The sequence below is a fragment of the Gavia stellata genome, chromosome 6 (assembly GCF_030936135.1).
Source record: "Gavia stellata isolate bGavSte3 chromosome 6, bGavSte3.hap2, whole genome shotgun sequence".
NCBI lineage: Eukaryota > Metazoa > Chordata > Aves > Gaviiformes > Gaviidae > Gavia > Gavia stellata.
Window position 1 is genome coordinate 19,702,000 of NC_082599.1, and position 22,230 is coordinate 19,724,229.

General features: G+C 42.4%; 1 protein-coding gene across 3 annotated transcripts in view; it reads right to left on the minus strand.

The window, feature by feature from the left end:
- Positions 1-22,230, minus strand: part of KIAA1217 (KIAA1217 ortholog) — a 191,350-nt gene that overhangs the window by 36,162 nt on the left and 132,958 nt on the right. For 2 of the 3 annotated variants that reach the window (XM_059818285.1, XM_059818287.1), the window contains 4 exons: positions 17,970-18,802; positions 9,791-9,895; positions 9,307-9,359; positions 1,664-1,824 (listed from right to left, as the gene is read on the minus strand). In XM_059818285.1, coding sequence (XP_059674268.1) covers positions 1,664-1,824; positions 9,307-9,359; positions 9,791-9,895; positions 17,970-18,802 — 1,152 coding nt within the window. The remainder of the gene's footprint in view (positions 1-1,663; positions 1,825-9,306; positions 9,360-9,790; positions 9,896-17,969; positions 18,803-22,230) is intronic. The other variant, XM_059818286.1, reaches the window with a different exon arrangement.

Genomic DNA, 22,230 nt, shown 5'->3' on the forward strand with positions numbered 1-22,230 from the left:
GGTGCAGCTGGGGAAATGCCACCTCCTTGGTGAGCAGGCCCTTGTGAGACCGGTGCGCTCACTGTCTCCAGCGCAGCACTGCAACCTCCATCCCACTTTACGAGGCCACATGCTAAGCACAGCTGGTGGCCAGACTGTAGGTGTTTGCCAAGAGCTGCATTTGGCACATGGGGTTACAGATGGACAGAGGGGCTGTGGTGGCTTGCAGCACAAATGTGGAAGAATACGCACTTATACATAATGTGCCAGGGCATAGAACCCAAGCCAGAGTCTTGAAGTTAGATGGGGACCATGATGGCCAGCACGTAGGCAGCGCTGCTGGGAACAGCTTTTGAAAGGTACATTTGCTACAGGAACATACTCATCCTAAACTGAAAATGTAAATACCTGGGTGCTGTATCACAGGCAGAGGTCACGTGGCTGACACGCTCTTTGCTCCAAATACTTTCTGCCATCTCTTCATTACCAGCAAACTGAGCACAGGACCTTGTCATAGCATCTTCAGTCTTTGCCACATTTGCTTTACCCTGATGTTTACCTCACCCTTCTGCTCCCTTGCCCTATGACTAGTTCATAATTCCATTTCCTTTAGCTAAGGAAGTGAAGGCAAAACATGCTCTGAATTCTGATCTGTATTATCTTTATTCTGTTCTAAAATTAATCAGCAAATCAAAGGAGATTGATACAGTACCATTCCCATATTCAAAACCACCTCGGTCGTAATAGCAGTACTGCAGCCCTACGATACCAAACACTTGATGTCACTTTCCAGGCAAGGAGGACTGGCAGAGTATTGAAGTTTCCCCTGCTGTCCACTTTCTCTTACAAGAAATTGCTTTACCTCTGAGACAATACACAGTGCTCTACAGTTTCCAATTCAGTGAAGGGCTGAAGACCTGTACAGCTCCATAAGCCTATTTTCACAGTGTCTGAGATGAACAGAATATATTTGCATTTGCAACATGATGGTATGTGTCAACAGAACATTTTGGTTAACTCTTCATTGTTCTTGTTGTTTCTTGTAGGTTTTGAGGTGTTGATGTGTGTTAGGAAGGTACTGGTAAAATGTGAACATAAGTAGGGCACAACAAACCTTTGCAGCAACTTTTGAAATATCTTTTTTCCTTGCTGCTCAAGTGGGCTATTCTTCTGGATTCTGTAAATACAGGACTCAAACTCTGGCTTAATGCGTATCTACTGATCCTCAGCTACATTTGGGTTTCCTAACATCAAAATTGTTTATTCAGGAGCTTAAAAACTGTCTCAACTGTAAACAGTATGGAGCAGGAACATGGCTCTTCCAACGCGTTTATACAGCACACAGCATAGCAGGGTCCAAACTGTAATCACAGACTTGATATTATTGTAATATAAATACTGCTTTAATGTCTAGAGTCATCAAACAAAACTAGAAATGAAGGTCTTTTTCTCAATATCTGAGCAGCAGTAGTTAAACTGAGCTAATTCTCATACCTTTAGGACTATGCAAGTAGTGTATGCTAGAGCAGAATATGTCTTTGTGTCTGTAATACTTGGGTCTTCCCTTTGCTAGAACTCTGCTACTGAGAATCACTCATGTACAAAAGGTAAAAGAGAGAATGAAAGAAAGGAAAAGGGCATTTGCTGACAACCCACCTTCCAGGCATTATCCAGATAAGCATACCTGTAGCTGCTTCATCTGATGCAGCTGCAGCCGCAGATCCAACACGCTGCGTTTCATACCATGCAGGCTGACTTGCATTGATGGGGCTGCAGCAGGGTAATGGATGGCAGCTGACTCCACTGTTGCCAACACATTCTTCCCCCCAGACACGTTAGCAGCACCTGCAATAAGCAGCAGCACAGGTTGAGCTCACCAGCAGAGAAGGTGCAAACATGATTCTTCCTCTGCCCACTGAATCCTCATCTATGTCACACAGATGGACAAGAAAATAAAATTACAGCTGCCGATGCTCAGTATTAACGGGGGACTGGCACCTCCTTACCCCATATATTTTGAGGGAAGACTGTATAATAGAAAACTGTATCTGTGCTACAACCTCAGCCATATCAGAGCACTGCATTACCACAAGACTGCTTCCTACCACGTGTAGTGGAGATGAGGTAATAAGTTATAATTGCAGATTACACAAAACAGCAGCAAATCAAATTGGGGCTGAAAGTAGTTTCAGGATTGTCCTCCCAGAAGTTATCTAAGACCGAGTTGATGCAAATTCACAGGACTCCCAAACTGCGTATTTGTTGATTAATTATCACTGGAGAGAGATTCAGTCAAAGTGCCATGTGTGGGGAACAGGTTTCTATAGAGAATCTTGCTTTGCTGCTTAAAGTACAATTGCATTATTCAGTCTGGTGTCTCCAGCAGCTACCATGTAAAACCAGGAGAAGAGAAATGAAACGATGGTGTGGCAGAGAACTGCTCTCCAGCCATGTTGCATCCACCCAATCCCCTTTAGTCTGTAATTTATTCAGGACAGTGTTTACAAGGGAATACAACGTAACACAAGGAAGTGAGCTGAGCCACACTCTGACAATAACCATCGGTGTCCTCACAAGAGTTTCTTCATTAAATAATGTTGTTCCTTTACACAGCAGCAATGTCAAGCTTGTTCTTTTCAGTCTCAAGTACCTGGGAAGAAGCTTTATTTACAGAGTACAAGCAAATTCCAGCTCCTCAGCTAATAGTCATGTCACAGCTTCTTCCAGCAATTTGCACTCACACACACATATTCTTCAAATTTTCTTTCTAATGTGTCCCTTCCCCTCCCCACAGCCAACAGGCAAAATGACAGGCTGTCAGTAGGACACACTTCATTTTCTAAGTCCAGCACTGTGTAGCCCTGCATACTCTTCTCATTACAGTGCCAGATCCACCTTGTCCCTTGGGCTCAGATGGCTCAGACAGCTGCCGCTCACTGAACTATTGCCTTATCAGCCCCATGCTACAAGAAAGACACTGAGGTGCTGGAGTGTGTCCAAAAAAGAGCAACGAAGCTGGTGAAGGGTCTAGAGCACAAGTCTTATGAGGAGCAGCTGAGGGAACTGGGGTTGTTTAGTCTGGAGAAGAGAAGGCTCAGAGGAGATCTTATCACTCTCTAGAACTACCCAAAAGGAGGTTGTAGAGAGGTGGGTGTTGGTCTCTTCTCCCAAGTGACTAGTGATAGAACAAGAGGAAATGGCCTCAAGTTGCACCAGGGAAGGTTTAGATTGGATATCAGGAAAAATTTCTTCACCAAAAGGGTTATCAAGCATTGGAACAGGCTGCCCAGGGAAGTGGTTGAGTCACTATCCCTGGGGATATTTAAAAGACATATAGACATGGTGCCTAGGGACATGGTTTAGTGGTAGACTTGGCAGTGTTAGGTTTACGGTTGCACTTGATGATTTTAAAGGTCTTTTCCAATCTAAATGATTCTATGATTCTATTCTATGATTATGTCATTCCCCACTTCATTTTCTTCCTTCTCTATGAATAAAACAAAAAATCTGAGGAAACAGAAGATAACTCATCAATGGATCTGCACAGGGATTTTGGTTATCATTTGTTCCCACAAGCACACATTCTATCATTTTCAATGAAATCAAAGAGAAACTAGTGTTGTGAGCTTTACTTTGAGGACTGAAGATGAATTTTCAGTGCACCAAAGGGCATGACTCATTTTTCTGGCTGGAATGAATATGAACCCAAGAGTGGTAAGTTTTATCCCCACTTTCTCATCCCTAGTAGTCTTTTCAACCAGTAAAGTCTCCAAATGTGCCCAAGTGAGTACAGCTCAGCGTAACAACACATTGCTATTCCTTTGCCAACAGGTGTGGATACCTCAAACGTAGCCTTTGCAAAATTCATCTGGGGGAAGCATTTTTAAAGGATGGAAATTATGTCAAACTATTTTTATTTAAAAATAGGCTAAAAGGTTTCTGAAGAATCATGTTTCTTGCTTTACCTACATTTGCGATTCCTGTTAGTAAAAGCACAGGCCCCTCTGGCTGCACCTGTGCTATATACGGTGTGCCGTGCCACAGGCTTCCAAAGACATGCTCAAACATAAAAGTGCTAGCCTGGTGCTGGCCGTTGTAATGCTATACCTTACCTAAATGTGCTCCAGCTAGATCTGCTCGGTGCTTCAACAACAGCACTTTTCATTTCACTGCTGAGCAAGCTGCTGCACATTTTTGCTATACTCCAGTATGATTCAATGCTCTCTTGACTTTCAAAGAGCTGCTTAACAGAAAGCAACACTCAAGAAATAAACAGTCCTTGTTCACTGCCATTCTGTACCCACTCCGTGCTTCAGTCTAATATATGCTAATACTTATCTGTCTACATGTACATTGCAGTTTTTCCTACGGTCAAGCATCTATTTCCTTCCCACATGCACTATTTTTTGCATTTTTTTTTTTAAGAAAAGGGTATTTAGTTCATAAACCATTCAGTCAGAAACCACCAGAGAGTCTGAAAAATGTGGATAAGCCTCCAAGAGTTCTGATCCCTAGCCACAAATCTAGACTATTTTTGAAAACACATCTACCTTTCTGCTATTCTTTGCCTCAAGCAACATCTCCAAAACCTCAGCCCCCGACCCTGTGATGGTGCAGCCAAGGCATGAATCAGTCCCCACCAGTCTCTCCTCCCATGCTGGACCCCAGTCAATTCACATATTTTCTCATGAAGGGGTGCCTCCTTTCCTTTTAGTGTAGATGGACTGTGATATGCTTCTGTAAACAATAAACGTCTCCGACTCCCTACAAAACAGCTTTCCTCCTCCTCTGCTGCCTTGGACACCTCTTCTCACCATTAGGTACTCTCAGCTGCCACTGTGTCCGTACTGCAGAGTGTGCTCAGAGCCTGTGAAACAAGACGTGGGACTTCCAAGGGTGTGAAACACAACCACAGACACCAAGTGAGCATGGGAACGCAGTTAGGATCAGCAGCTGATTTCTCAGAGATACATATTTTCATCAAAAAGGAATAAAAGGGCAGGTGAATGATGGGCTGCATCATCTAGGGAGTATAGCTCGCTTTTGGAAATAGTCCCAGGCTGTAGCTTTGCAATTAGATGTGTGGCCAGATGGATTGAAGGGAAAGAAGCAGCACTGGCTCTCAGGTTTTTAAATAAACCCTTGCTGGAGCTAGGTAAGGGGGCCTGAATGCAAAAACCCTCCATAATTCCCTAATACTCTGCACAAAAAACAAATGTTAACTTTTTTTACAAAGGCTAATGAACTAAGCTGCCATTTTTAAAGTACAAAGAGAACTGATGTGCAGAAAGGGGAAAGGTTTGCTATTTGCCCAGGCTGAGGAACGTAAGGAACACAAATTCTACTTCCTAACATTTGACCTTGGCTATGGTTGCAAAGACACCGCCTTCCTTCTGTTTTCCAGATTTGATTTTTCTTTCTAAAATGCTAAGATTTTGTTTTGAAGCAGGCTAGAAAAAAACCACCATCAGACGACACCCAGCAATGTTTCTTCACAAATTACTCATCTCCTTATTAAAGACCCACAATATTCTCAAGCATCATTTGAGGAGACACGTGACAGTTACTTAGTTTTCTTTCCATCCAGTTAGAATCCACCAAACAAATAGGCAAATGCAATGTTAAGGTTGCAATTCCATCATTAACAAGCTGTTATGGCCAGGCACTAAAGCGCCCTTAAAAGTATAAAATATTCTATATATATTATTGTGCAACTTCACCTCATTGATCCAGAATGAATTCAGGATCTTGCTTTACCTGCAAACACTGACAGAGTTCAAAGACTGGTGTGATCTATCTTTGAATCTGAGATAAGCAAGCAGATATGGACAATGTTTTTAATTCACAGATCATCACAGCAAGAGTCATGCATGTGAAAAAGGGACACAGATACGCACAAATGACAAGACAGTTCACAAAGAGTGAGGAATCAAATCCAAGCCCTACATGTCTATTACTTCTCCCTGCTGCCATCTCCCTCTCTTGGTTCAGAAAGACATACTCCTTGATCCCTTTACAGGAAATACTGAAGTGTTCTTCCTCCTTTTCCAACAAGGCAGCAACTAGCAAAGAACTATTGCTTTTTTTGGTAATCCATGATACAACTGATCTCAATTTCATCAATGAATCCAGGATTTAATCTATCAATCTCACCACTTGATGAACAAAAATATGACAGAAAAGAGAGCAGGTGAGCATTTCTCAGCATATTTGTTAGTAATCTCAAGGAGATTCTTCTTAGCATGGTTTGTTTTTAGAATCACGTGCTGCTCCTAAGTGAAGAATCCCTTGATGCCATTCACTTTTGATGAACTGAAGAAGGTTATAAGGATTCAGTCATGGAATTTCTCCTAATATTAGTAGAAGAGACATAGCCAGTCTGCGGAAGGTTACTGCTCTTTGAACCCATCCCCTATGAAAGAACTGACCCTGAAGCAATAAAACATAAGAAATGCATGATTGTTACAGGCTCATTTTCCCCAGTGAAAAAGCATTTTTATTTAGGGTCTTTAATATTTGAGACTAAAGAATCTGCTACACGCTGGCAAAGCAAAAACATGTTAAATATAACAATTTGGTTTATATGAAATACCAAACAGAGTATTCACAATCTACCTATACAGAGCTATCTGTCTAGGATTTAGAAAATTTGGTTTCTCTTCCTTGCCAAGTGAGCTAGTTCTCTATTTTTTGCATGAAAGTCTCCTATCATTGGAACACATACTATAAAATACAATGTTGGTTCAACATTGATGAGCCAATTTTATCCTGCACAGATGTTTTATTGTTCAGGACGGGAAGCAATTCATGTTTCTGCTTACCAGTGTTCTAGAAAGGACTGCTCAATCAACATTTTATACCACTTTTTCTTTCAAATAGACTTAGAAATTGCTAAAACTGGTATCTCAGAGCACAGTTGTCAAGTGAAGTTGTATAATAAGAGAGTCAACTGTCTAAATGGCTATACTTAATAAGGACTGGGGTGAATTGAAGAACAAAACATTGGTCAGCAAAAGTGTTTCTAGATGCTGGTGGCACATTTAAACCCAAGCATAATTACAAAAAGGAGAAACATTCTGTAGCATATTCTGACAGATTGCCTAATTTTCAAGTAAGCAGGGACTGCATTGATTTATTAGACCCTGTCACGTGCAATTTCAAAAGCAGGTGCAAAAGCAAAATATTCTATTATACAGGACTATTCTATTACACAGCAATCTTCAATAAGAGCAGATGTGGGTTACAATACTGTAGTATATTGGGGTCAGCATCCCACCTGGTTTCCCTTACCTGCTACAGTTTAATTTTGTGGCTGAGTCATGCTGGTAGGGGAGGATTTAGGGATGCAGATGCTGGAATTACAACTATACTTTATAGCACTGATAGGGATCCTTGCAGACAGCTGGCTGCATGGCTGGTCCCACTGCCCTATCCCCATCTCCCAAGTGAACAGAAAGGCAACTATTGCACAACCTGAATGTTGGTATCCTTACTCACATGCTGGATACAGGCATGACTCTTTGACAAAGTCAGTGTGTCTGTCAGTATGTAACAGATGCTGATCTGGTCTTCTGACAGTAAATTACATGCCCTCCCCTCCTGCCCTTGCTTGGACATGCAGCTGTCACATGTAATTTTGCCATTTCAGGGACGGCATTCCATCATATGACAAGGTAGCGAGGAGTCTTTGGGAACAACAGTGGCAGGAAACAGCTGCTGGTCAGATGAACCAACCTATTCTGGTGGGCTGGGCATGACTCCCAGACTGAGGAATCCCCACCTTCGCTTTGTGTAGGGCCATTTTCCCAATGAATATTATTTCATTTCTCATTTCCTTGAGAGCACATTCACACACGCACACATGAATCACTGAATAATTTAGGTTGAAAGAGACCTCTGGAGGTCTTCTGGTCCGAATTCCCACTCAAAGCAGGGCCCACTTGGATCAGGATCTCCAACTCAGTGCCGCCCCCCCCGCAAAGTACTTATCTGAATTAGTACAAACACAGGGAAAGCGGAAAGGCTGAACAGCAGTACAATGCAAAGAGGAAAACAAGGCAACGTGTGTGCAGGTTTTGATGGTTTCATAGGTGCTTTGTGTGAGATGAGGCCTGTGCAAGTGGGAAATACTGTAAATTCTCAGTGTATAATGACACTGAAATAAGGAAAAGTCTAAGAGCATTTTGCAGCTGTTTTGAAACATGATGGCCTTTTCAGTAGGTTGTCTGAAACTGATAAATTACAACTTACTTCTTCACAGCCTGAAGTATTGCTCTCCCCATCCAGGGGCCAGCAAGAAGGGAAGAGTTGGAAGGGGCCCAGAGAGTGGCTTGGGAGCAAAGCTCCAGTACCAAGACTTTAGCTTGCTCAATCTTGTATATGCTTGATAGTTTCCAGGTTTGATTTGATTTCTGTCGGTTAGGAGGACATACTGCAATTCCAGATAAACAGGAACCCTGAACGTGAACTAACAGCTCCAACAGACAGGCTAGTTAAGAGAATAATAGATTTGCTAATAAACGTGTGTGGTTTACTACCTGCCAGAGCACAGACCTCCCTGTGGGAACAGCATTACCAGGAAGGAGGGAACTGCCTTTATTTGCATTCAGTGCCTGACAAAGGGTGAAGAGGAGGCAAATAAACACACCCACACCCTGCAGACAACTCCAGCAGCAGCCCATACACAAAGAGCTCCAATCACATGGAGATCTTCTTTCACAACAGCCTTAACTCCATCTTTTAAACACTTAACAGCTCTACATGAGGGCAGCTAATATAAGACCAGCTTTTATCGGCTTCATAGTTGATGCTTGCTCAGAACGGTTTAGGCGCACGCTAATAATTAGTAGCAGATCAATACTGCTTAATTAGGGAAAGTGCTATCTTGCTGACTGCTAAATTCCTTAGTGTCATTACATCCATAGCATCCTACTGACAGAAGAACCTTAGAGAAAAGTTCAGGTGACCAGAATAGGAATGAAATATTTAGCCTTCTACAGCAATCTGGATACATCTGGGGTTAATGACAGATATATACTATAGACGGGATGAATCACTGGAAAATTCACCATATGCAGAGACTCTGTATCTCATTTAAACCATTCAGCGCAGGTGTGAAATTCATTCCAAAGACCACCTCAACCTGTCAGAAATTCCTCTCTTAACAAAGATGTGATCGACTCCCATACCCTGAACTTAAAGTTCAGTTGTGAGAGTACAGCTACGGGAATTTAAGTAAATTTGATATGTCCATAAGCTGGAATGGTAGTAACATTAGAGCTATTCACATACCTGAATACTTCATAAATTAAAAGTGAATTATCTTACCTGCAGTGTCAGTGCTGCTCTTGCTGGACACCATTTTCAACATCATCTTCTCACTAAGTAATAAGAAGAAAAATCATAACTTTAACTTACTAACAATAAAACTGTAGTGAAGTTTATAATCAGCAAATTAAGTGGCCTTGTCTAGCATATATACTTTTCATTTAAATCACCAGTAGCTTGTCAGTTGTTTATTTTAAAATCAGCTTTTAATACAAGTTAAGCAAGGAATGGAGTATAAGCAGCAGAAAGCACAGAGATGTAGCTACATTAATTCTTTTTAACACAAAGAAGAGTAATGCAGTTAATCTCCATCTGTCATTTGGCATATTCTTCCTCTCTGCCTAGCATTCTCATGGGGATGATAAAGATATTTAAAGATGATTGAGCATTCAGGGTTTTTTTACTATTACATTCAAATATTATTTTTGTTGATTGATTACTAAAATCATTACAGAGAAACAGATTTAATGAATTCTTTTTTTACCTAGAAGCATCTTTGCTATTACTTGTATTTGGCCCTTTAAAAAGCGCAGACTGAACAAGACCAGTTAAACTGGCAATCTGTTTCTCCATGGCTTGTATCCTCTCTCTGTAAGACAAGAGAACCGTTTGTTAAAGCCAGATATATTTGCTTTCAGACTTGTTTTTCTAGGTGAATGATTACCACAGGATTGGAAAGACACTATAGAGTTTGTGCAAAGGCCCATGGGTACCAGCTTGCATGTACCTTGTTGCAGCAGCTTACCGCATCTTGGTTTGGACAGCTTTTGCATGGTAACAGACAATAAAAAAGACATCTGCTTGGTTAAAAAAGAACAAAACAAACAACCACCCAGATAATAAACTTCTAATGATCTCACAAGACAGGCACCTAAAACAATCAGTTAATGCCTCTTGGAACTAGTGAAAATAATTTTTTTTCAGCATTATATATATTTTCCCTTTTACCTGCACTGGGACAATAGTTTTGCCTGTATATAAGGTTTCAGGATTAAAGACTTTACACTACTTCTTGTTACTATTTTTACTTTCCCCAAACCCAGGATTTTTGTCTGTGAAGCATTTAATCTGCCCAAGCTGACTACTTCCCAGCCCAAATCCTTTACACCTGACATCACAACTGTCTGCTCTGGAAAGGACAGCAATGTGACAGACCAGGCACAGGACACCAGATGCAGACTGTACAGCAACATTATCAGAAAACAGATTTGCTTTCATGTGCATATCCTGAGAAATTCCTAAAAAGCAGAAGAAAAGAGGTGAAGAAGAACCGTAATAGGTATGGTCAGTGTTTTCCATAGGTACCGAAGGCCACTAAACAAGAGTAATTACTTTTTTGTATAGGAAGGCTAACATTTGTGTGTTTACCTGTTTACATAAATGTACATATTAGTTAGGTACCAGGTGACTTCCTCGGTGGGCTCCAAAACAGCCTTTTGCTCACACAGGTGCCTACTTTCACACGCCAGTCAGTGACACACCACAACATAGACACACATCAACATGGGACCTCAGACAGGACCATCTGAAAATGCGTCCCTACATGCCACCAGGTAAGCGCCTGGGGAGACACACAAAAGCAAATGCTAACAGCGGGATGTGATTTTGGAAGATGACTGGGAACAAAACTTCTCAAAAAGCAAGTGACTAAGACCAGCAGCGATGACTGATGAAAGAAAATAGGACAGACACATGCAGCCCCAGACTCAGCCTGCTGCAGGAGCCATCCATCACCGCTGCGGTGTCCGGGGCACGTGGGAGTAGCCGAGATCTGGCTACCCCCAGCTCCAGTTGCCATTTGGTGGCAAAAGCAATAATGCCAATTGATAAGGGCCATATAAACTCAAATGTAGGTACCAATACCAGGCAAAAGCAAACTGACATGATACAAAGCGAGTAACCAGCCCAGCCTGTAGCCAGCCAGATTATCCAGGCTAATTACTTCGTTCACACTCGGAATGAAATAGAGGTTTGCTGGGATAGCACCCAGATACCATAGCCAGAAAAGACTCCGAGACACCCAGACATTGAGAAAACAGGGCAGCAAAACAAGTAATGAGATGCTAACAGACACAAGGAGGGAAGAAGAGAGTGCTCAGTCAGTCCCCAGCCAGCAGACGTGTTCTTACTGCAATTTGATAGCGCGTGCGCGTCTTACTTTTCTGTCTTCATGTTGAAAGGTATTTTGAACGGTGATGAGAAGATTAGTGAATCTGCCCTAATTCATTTCAAACCAAGAAATACGTTACAGAATTTCCACTATCATAAGTTTTAAAATAAGTAACTGGTTCAGGCTACAGTAACCTTTGGAACAAAAACAAGTACTAAAAGCCTGGGATAAATACATTCTAACAAACTTTAATGCAGCATTTTTGACACTTAATAATGAAAACCTTTTTTTTCCCAGACAATCATCACAAACCCTTCCTGGAACTAAACTCAATTGGAAGTCTATCTGTTTTACCAATTCATAAATATGATGTTTTTTCCATCCCACATACAAAAATCTGGAAACAATTTTCTGCTTCAAAAGAGATTATGGCAACACAAAGCTGATCTTGCCCTTTGCCATGAAATCTAGGAAAATATGTTGTTAAGAGGGAGAGGGATGTTCCAGAGATAGGAGATGATGAAAAACGAGTGAAATACTGGAATCAATTGCACAGAGCACATTATTTTTCATATGGTAAAAGCATTAAGAATGTGAAGAATCTACATGTGCTCTGGAGTTACTCCATTAAAGAAAAGGCAGGATTTTTCCTGTAATCGTTTCACTGTAATACCCAGACTCGTTACGGCCATCAGCACCAAACATTTCAAAAACAGGTGTCTGAAAGGAGGCGCCTTTTAGGCACTAAATAAAACGACCTGATTTTTGGAGAGCTGGCAGTCTGACTGAAGGCGGTGGGAGGCAGCATGCTCCCGCACGGGAGGGCTGGCCCGGTGGCAGGGCCGTGCCCTGGGCTGACGTGGCTGGAGGGCTGGTGGCCCCATCCTGCCGCCCACCGCACGGCCCCGGAGGAGCAGGGACGGGCCCCGCAGCCACCCCCTACCCCGCCGGCTTCCCTCTGAAGGGCTGGAGCAACCTCGGCTCCAGAGGGAGAAAACGAATGCTTTCCTCAGCCTCTGCCAGGCCCAAGTCTATCAGGGATGCCGGCACTGTCATGACAGTCGTACGTTTTTGGTTCTCAGCATTTGGTGTGGTCCCTGCTGTGGAGATGGAAAGTGGCGGGAACAGCCTGCCCCACCATCCCTGCCTGCACCAGGCGGGCCAGGGTCCCATGGATGGGGCAGGCCGGGGCCCCCATGGACAGGGCAGGCTGGGACGGGGAGCACCAGGAGAGAGGGTCAGGCAGAACAAAATGCAGTGGTGCCTCTTTGCCGGCGGTGGTAGCACGAGAAGGCCAAACCCTGTCTCTGTTCCCAGATTAATTTCCCAGATAAATCTGCATCTCTTCACCACCCAGGAAGAGCAGGGAGGGTCCCTTCTACAGCAGCTGGGAAAGAAACAGCTATTTTATCAGCCTGAGCACAGAAGGGCATTGTTTCGCATTGTTTTCCTGTGAATGCCAGGAGAGTCAGAGGTGGTAGCACAGTGGGGGAGGAAAGGAGGGAGCAAGGTCAGAAGCGACTCCCAGCTCTAACAGGCCTCTCAGTCAGACTTGGCTTTGGCTGGTCACAGACCTCAGCCAGCAAAGCAGGCATGAGCCGCTCGCCGGCCCTGTTCTCCCGAGAGCCTGATCCACAGCCCTGGCCCAGGGTACATCCAGGCACTCAGGCCCTGCCTCAGCATCTCACTTCCCAGATTCAGCAGAGGCAAAACAAGCCCTTGCTTCTCCAGGGGCTGTGCACCGAGACATGAGATTTCATCACCAGATTTCTTCCTTACAGCTTCACGGAGCTTTCATGTCATTCCCTCTACTGCAACTAACTGGAAGTAATTCCAAGCAGCGTACAGTGTATTGCTGAATTGGTACCCACTTCTCGCTGTCATGCTATTTAAGCATGACTTGCATGTTACTTCCCTTTCCTGGCAACATCTTTAATGTTTACATCACTGAACAGATACTTTGTACAGACACAAACTGTGTAACTGTTCATTCATGTTCCTGTCCGACCCTAGGATGTGCAGCACATCATCCATAATAGACATACTCAAATACCAAGTCTGATGCCACAAACTAATTGGCACACTATCCTGGAGAAAGATTTTCAGTGACTTCGTATTTTATAGTTAAACCCTGAGTGAAGTCTGTATAGTAATCAAAAAAGAGGGTCAGAGACAGGGAAAACCACATTTCTTTCAGTATTACTCTATGAGAGAAAGATTTCATTAGAAATTTTTTTATCTCACTGGGAAAAACAAGGAAACAGGAGTAGGTTGTCTTTCCCAAAGGCTTCCCTAGAATCAAGTGAAAGTGGCACAGCTGGACTTCACCCCAAAGTCCCCCCAAAACTGCAGAGTGGATATCCTGGGATGGTGTGAAGAAAAGAGCAGCAGAACTCTTTTGTACTCTGCTGTCCTCCCAAGGGAAAGATACACGCAGGTGAATATTTCAGTCTTCTAAGAATAAGGTTAAACTCAAACTTTCTACAGCTTGAAGCTAAAGGGAAAAGGGAAGCTCTGAAGCACTGTCAGCTGGGATTCTATTCCACAACTCTTATCCAAGAGCCTGCATCTCATCTTTCTACAAACAGTTCCTCCAACAGAAGGAAGCCAAAGCACAGTTTACCTTTCCTCCATCATCTGTTGGTCACCTGCATTCATCTTTTTCTGCCTGGTTGTTCAACATCTTTCAGAAAGGAAGATGCAATTTTGGCCCTGTGGAAAGCGCCTGAGAGGGTATATCTGCAAAGTCCACCTTTCTTATACAATTCTCAGTGCATTGCTGATGGAGCCTCCCACTGTCCATGGCTTTACAGAGTATTACCATTTTTTCCTAATGCATAGAGAGTCCATCCATATTTTAATGTATCAAACAATAAAGTGTTTTTGTGATGGGAACAATATCCTATAACCTACATATGGCCATTACACCTTAGTCTCTAACTGCAAGCCCTGAGTGGTGAACATGATCACATTTTTTGCTCAGTGAACCACATTCTACCATTATCTTTTCTCACTAACATGGCATAAAAAGAAGAGGATGAAAGTTGTATTCAGGCAAAAGAAAACCACAGTACACTCCTGAAATGCTTTTGGAGGAAAAAGGTTGTATAGAGCTATCTTGCTATTCTAAGGACTGTATTTTAGTGAGTCGCAGCATTTATTACATACATATTCAGCACTATCAAATAATCTAGAATTTTGCAACACAACTTGTGTTTTAAATGCAAAGAGTGTAAGTTAAATGTCATTTAATTTAATGCACTTTTGGGTAAATAGCTTCTTTTCCAATTTATCAACATTTAAACACTTGCTTTGCCTGTAGTAACTTCCAGAACTGTCCGCCATAAGTTACATAAATGGGCCATCCAAAAATATGGTAGCAAATCACTGTTTAAACAGTTTGTACTCACTCACTAAAATTCCCTTTGAAGATGAACTGCTGCAACCTGTTACAACTTCTAATATTTTTGTGCATATGAATACTAATATATTTTATTTTTTTTAAATCTGCATGAACTTGTTTCTTCTCACTGTTGTAAAAGAGCTTTATATGGAACTCTTCTGGTAAATGAATTACTGTGAGAATTTATTCAGTGCTTTATACCACAGAAGTAGCTACCTTGAAAATACCTGAGGTAAAATAGATACAAGAAAGAATTACATGAAGCAATTAAATCCCCCTCAACTCTGGCTTAAATAACAGGCTTGACGAGATTGGCTTCCACAATGCAAAAGTAAAATGAGAAACTCCAAAAGAAGAGATTGGAAATACGGGTTTTCATCTTTTGTAGACCCAAATCTGCTGCAGGTAACATTCCAAAGGTAATGGACCCATTTCCTTCAAAAAAACCTGTATACAGTCAATGAGAGGTCTGATCTGGAATGAGTACCCAGCATATTCTGATAAAGTACATACATATCCCACTTCAGCCCCGGATTGGAAAAATTGAAGGAGAATTAACAGGGGAAGAGAGATTCAGTTAAACTTCTGGCATTGCCGCTCTCCATTTTCATCTTTTCTCTGACTTAAATTATGCATTGTCCTGAGGTTGCAACAGTGCTACTTCAAGGCAATTTCTGCAAAGAGATGGCACAAGAGATGTCTTCTTTTGTCTCAGCACACTCCACTAGGGACTGAAGGAGCAACAGTGCTGAGATGATGGGTTTGATGTTTGCAGAGTCCTCAACCTGCTCCTGAACAAGTCAGGATGGGGCGTCTCTCTTGTCACAGTGCACAAATGCAGAAGACCTCCCTCCTCAGTATCCCCAAGGCTAACAGATGCTCAATTTGCCCTTTTGCTGCTGCCCCACACCTGACACCATCTGCATGCAGGCTGCCTGAACACACCACCATTCACTTTCTGTGGCCTGGTTTTTAGGCTCTTTGCACAGTCATCAGCAAGTGAATAATGTGCACGACAGAGCAGCATACACCTCGTTTTTACCATGCCTGGAAGAGGATGAATTCAGCCCCGTCTCTCCAATCCCAAAATATTCTTATTCACAGAAGCAAGTCCAGCTGTACTGCTTATGGATGAGTCCTACACAAGAAGGTACAGGATACTTTTCTGCTGTTATATACATCACCTTTCAGGTGTTCATAACAACCTTGTAACAATTCAGCCCCTGCTGAAGCCCGAAAAGAGCACCTCAGCCTGTATAGCCTTAGCGTTCCTTGTTTAGTTTTAGTACAATCTCAACAGTGTTTGCTTTCAAAGTTTATGAAATTATTACAGAGCTAAAATAAGGCTTAGAGTATTTTGTATCTGTAGAACCCAAACCCAATTCTTAATATTGCAGTGGTTAGAAAACACACCAATTTGCATGAACTGCTTTTGGTATTTACAATTGTTTTTTAAAAAGTCACACTTTCTCAATGTTAAAAAAATCCACAACCCATAAGGGCAGCTTTCAGAATGATTTTTTCAGTGCTGTGTGGCTAATACACACCACGCTGAATTTTAAGGTCATGTATTTATTTGGAAGTATAATAACGCAAATGCTGTGTTCATCACTGTAAATGTATTCTGGGACCAGGACTAAAACTCCTGGTACAAAGCTCCCCTTAAGGAGCTGCAGAACTATCTGTATAGTCACTGTTTATATATTCACAAATACACAGCCTTGTGCATACCTGTGTAGCTGAATGAACAGATGAGATGCCCAGAGGGGAGAAAGAAAGTTGCACAGAATGAAAGTAAGTTGTTGGCGACCTCCCTTATTTTCAAACCCCTAACATGAACCTTGTAAAATTTTTTATTTGAAAGCTATCTATCTCTTGGATTAGAATTGGCAAATATGGTTCAAATTATGTCTTAGTTGTAATAATAGAAGCTTGAAATGAAGTTTCAGGTACCTGCATCTTTTTCTTGGAAATAAATAGACACAAATCAGGTTTCACTGACCCTAGATTGTAATATGCCCTAACTCATACCCTTGTGTCAACATAACTACGAAGCTATAAGCCTGTGATTTTTGTGGATGGCTGATTTTCTTCCATCCTCCATTTTCTCACCACCAATAGACCTCACAACACATTCTTTTTTCTGGCCAAGCGTGGTCAGAGGTGACTAATTGTTAAGCAAGTTGCTCAGGTGGAAGGGAAGTTTGGGGGCTATATGAAGCTCCATATCCCCTCAGTGGTTAAGGCAGTCAGCAGTTACCTTTGGCCTCTGTGAGGTCAGCATTTTCCAGCTATTCATATTCACTTCCCTAAAGAGCTCTATAAAAGTTAACAGCACAAACAATACACTAGAGATTAGCACAACTCATACAAATACACAGCAACCGACTGGCAGCACAACGATTTTTCTCTCCTAGGGCAGGGTCTATGGCAGGAGAAGCCTTCACAGACCTTTGTGTAAATTTGGTCCTTAAAAAGACAGGAGAGATCATTGTCATCATTGTCAGAGCACAAAAGTTAACAACAGTCAGGTCACCAACTATTTGTGATGCTGGAAAAATCATTGGGAACAGCATTCATGTTTCAATTTCTTCCCTGGGACAGACTTGCTCTTCTCAGCAGTTTCCCCTAGAGGAACATTATTATAAACAACTGTCCTATTTTTATGCAAATTCATGTTTTACAGAAGATATGATAAATTCTTCCCATTTCCTAACACTAGATGAGAAAAAGTCCACTCCATAAAGAACCAAAATTGTAATATCAGAGTGTCATTCTTAACTGGGGTGAAATATATTCTCTTATTAGCAGGAACAGAACATCATTTGTTCTTGTAACATGATCTGGTTGTCTGGAAAGAAAAATCCTAGTTAATCATTTTATTTTATTATCTTTTTTCCAATGACTGAAATTTACACAAATGAAAATAACTAGGGATTCATCATGGGTTGACAATACTTTCAGATTAATAACAGGTGGTGTCACATCTCCTCTAAATTACTAACCACCTTGACAGACGGCTAATAAACACTGCAGCCCAGCGCAGCAGCTTCCTATGCATTACATTGTCCCCTGGGTGTTAAATGGCACAAGATGTGCAGATTAGGAATGTTTCTCATTTGCACAAATTAAGCCCCAGCTCTGCCTTACCTTGTCTCCTTGTCCTTGGGCATCGCAGGTGACCCATAGCCAAAAGGCTGCTTGTCGACTGGAGAGGGCACTGCCTCGGCCATGCCCGGGAGGCCAAGGGCACTCCGTGCTTTCGCATCCACAAACACAGGCGGTCCCGGCTCCTTTTTGAAGGACTGGCGGCTGGGGGAAGACCTGTCAGGCTGGATGGTGTGAGGGGGAATGTGAGCGCTATGGTGAGGATGAATATCAATCATTCTCATGTCAGCCACCCTGTGGGGTGAGGCGGGAGGCGTTTTAGAGCCGAGAGTGGGCAAGTGGCTCTCCGGATACTTCCGTGACTTTTGTCTGTACAAGGACTGTTCCAGCATTTCAGGCTGCATAGAGGGGTTGCAGTAAGTGCTTGATGACCTCATGGCACTGCGATGGTAGGCTACAATGTGATCAGGGACATCGAGCGGGTGTCCGGAATGGGGTGCAGCCACACTCATCCTCCCCTCGTGAAACAAGTAGGGGTCACCGTACAGACCTTCATTTCGGATCAGGGCAAGGTTTTTGTTACTCATGTCCTCATCTGGCTTCACGTCCCGTCTCTCCAAAATGGCGCTTGGGCTGGGTGAAATTGAGCGTGAGGGTGGCATGCTGGAGAGCCGGTCCCTGGGGATGGTGGCATTCCCTGGCACACCCATGGGCCGGCCCCCACCGTAGGGAATCCTGGATGGAGAAGGAGGCATGGAGTGGGGCACTGGGGTGGAGGGCGGAGAGCTGGGCATCACGTGCGGAGGGTGCGTGGCAGATCCGGGGCGGGAAGCACTTGGGCCATCTCGGCCCGTATAAGCAATTTCCCTCTGCATCTGGAAAGAAAAGGAAAAACATATACGACATAAAATTACTGAATGAGCAAAACACGATGTGGGTTGTGACAACCTTGACATCTACAGTAAAAAACCAAAAAAGACCAAATAATTTTTCACCTGCATAAAAAACCCCCAAACTTTGGGACCTCAGTGCCTAAAGAAAATAACACGTATAAAGAGCAATAAAATGGGCTGCATGTCAAAGGAATATGAGAGTCTTAAAAATGCTTTTACTTACGCAAATACCTTTTTACCCTGATCTGATATTCACAGCTACCGAAGCTCAAATTAGGGGTTTCAGTGCCAGGCGTTCTAAGTACGTGTAGCCAGTGAGAGACTTAAACAGTTTATTGACCAGACACACAGGCTAGAGTACACTGATTCCAAACCAGGAAGAAAATGCTGATGCTGTGGCATCACAAACAGACCTGAAGTCTTTAGACAGGAAAAATAAATATTAAAACTAATAGTGCAGGATTTGGCCTTTTGCTAATAACTTGATATGGTCTTTATTACACAAAGGATACACAAAGCATAGGAGAACAACACATACAAACATTTACTGACTGTAAGGCACTCAAGTTGCGTGAATACAGCCCCTATAAAACATGTGCTGTGGGCTTCCTGCATTGCAACCAAAGATAACAGAGCTTCAGACAGTTTGTGGAGGAGGCACTCAGAAAGTCACCAAATATATTATCATAGTTTTGTAAGCAGCAGCAGAAACTGCCAGCAGTAATGAATGAGCAAGGAAGGAAAAGAAAGGGGAAACTTCCATATCAACCTATTAGTGCTTTGTTAACTGAGGCCTTGACAAAAAACTGCAATGAATACATGGGCTTCTGAGTCTGTAGCATCTCACTCTGCCCAGCAAAGACCTCTCTAGATGGTTGAACACTGTCAATGACAGACACAGGAGAAATTCTTCCTCTAGCAAGCATCATGTGCCTGCTCTAGTGCCATTAGGGTAAGGTGGATAAACAGGAAGGTGAAAAAATCAGCTGGGTTCCACCAGCTACATACATAAGAAAAAACCCACAGCTTTTAAAATTTGTGTTGGCAACTTCAGCTTCCCTATCACTTTCAAGGGACTGTAGAAAGCCGAGTGTCACCAAGCCCAACTACATGTTTCTGAAGTTACACAGCACATGCTAATGTGCAATGGAAGTTGCTGATCTGAAATTTTCACCATTTTTCTCCATTCTCACTCCTTGCTTTGACAATACAACTGGATTAATTGCAGTTACAGTGATCCACGGCTGATGAAGGAAGAAATTATATTCTATTCCTTCCGCATCACAGGTTTTTCCACTGGTAAGGGAATTGCGATGGCAGCGTATAAACAATAGCTGTTCTCATCACGGCAGGCTCCACACTTGGAAATTCCAAATGATGTTCCCCAGGGCCAGAGATCAAAAGTCTGGAGTATCAGGTATCAGAAAGAAGAAAGGAGATAACCTGATTGTTGCAGCAGTTATAATAACTAAGTGTAACAAAACAAAGGAGCGCACTGGGATGGGTCATAAATGAGCCAGACAAAAGTCATCCAGCCAAAGGGGAACATGAGATAATTTTTTCATTTGTACAGAGGATTACTGTAGTCTGGAAATTAAAATAAAATATAACTAAACAGTATTAATAAAATTATCAGTGAGCATTCAACATAGTTTTCTATTGGCTTGAAGAAACACTGCAACATAATGAGCTGTATTGTGTGTTCAGACTCTGGACCTGGGCCAGCAGAACAAAAAGACTCCTACTGACTCTGAGCAGCTTTGGGATCATGCCTCCAGGGACAGGCAGCCATAGAAGTTTTGCACTGAGAGAAGAGCCCAGAGAAAGAAAATCCTCCTTGGTTTCTACTGTACAAGCTATACCATGCCCTGTTTAGTTGCTTCAGCTAAAGTTACAACAGATGCAATAGTATCTGGCACAGAAACCATAAACACTGGCATATGCTGGGTTGCAGTGAGAGGAAAATTCCAGTGTTACCTTGTAGAGAGAAGAAAATTTCCATGAGAAGCTTTGAAAGCAACAGGTTTAATCTCCCCTAACTCTCATAAGTCAAAGAAATCTGTCAAAGAAAAATTCCTATTTTCTACCTTAACATATTGCCATACTTTAAGATGGAAATAAGGAGTTTAAATACGGGGCTGAGCTATTGCTCAAAATCCTGTGTCTGAGTACTGACGTATATTATGCTATTTACTTTTGCTTTAAAATAGCACTTGGAGTACACAGCTTGAGTCAAGACCCCATTGGGCTGAGCAGGGCACAAATGCCTGAGCATACAACCCCTTCCTGAAAAGTTCATTTTCTATTTTAAGCCATGACTCAGCCCCTGGGTGGAGCGTGCAGAAGGGGAGAACAGTCGGAGCCACAGGGTCCAGGGTGCTCAGGGCAGGTGCACCAGGGCATGTGGGCTGGGCAGGGACATGAGCTGGTGACCGGGAGCCAGGCAGCCTTACCGGCTGGATTACAGTGCCTTCTGCCACCTGATCACTATTTTCTCTCTACTTTTCTCCAAAATCACCAGATTCTTTGCTAATGGCAACTTCAAAAATGTGAATGATGGTCTCTTCTTGCTTCTTATCTATACATCTTTTGTGTGATATTCAAGGCACACTACTCTCTCTCATATATACCCCACTTTCAGTGCTGTTTCTATTCTTCCTGCCGTCCACCACAAAATCCCCATATTGCTTAATGAAAACACGTACTCTAATATGCAGGCTGTCTTGAGCCACGTGTTCTTGGACTTCAACTGCATGACTCAGGGACAGAGAAAGAGGATATTGGGCTTATCTGAGCCTCTAAATACCAGGTACTATCACAGCCAATTGCTCTGAAAGCAAAAGGAAGAAGATTTTTTAGTGCAAGCATAGGATCATGTGCTTTTTGACTGCAGCCATGTAATACGTTTGCCTGAGGGTGTGGTTTTCTTTAGCACACAGCTCTTCCTTGTTCTTACTGCCTGTAGACTTTACATCCTTGAAATAGAAAGGTGTTTTGTCAATCCTTAGGTTAAAATATGGCAAACAGCTAGCAATAATTTATGTATAAAACATTTGAAGGGAAAAACGTCACCAAGAATCTTTTACTTTCTGTAGTAAAAAAGATCACACCATGTTTAAACATCTCCTGTGGAGGTTTTTGGTCAGTCTTACAACACATAAGTCTATAAGATACAGGTTTGATTGGGTTTTTTTAAAAGCAGAGCAATAGAGCCAGTGAAGAGTGTCTTGTTTCTATACACTAAAGAGTGAACATCATATAAAACCAGTTATGTTCTTTATTTCAAAACTAGTTGGCATATTCAGTAACTTGCTGTATTTTGAAAATTACTGTATGCAGAAAGGTAGCACCAGATATCCATCCACCCAAATGGATGACCTTACAAAGAATCTTGCTCCTGGTAGCTCACA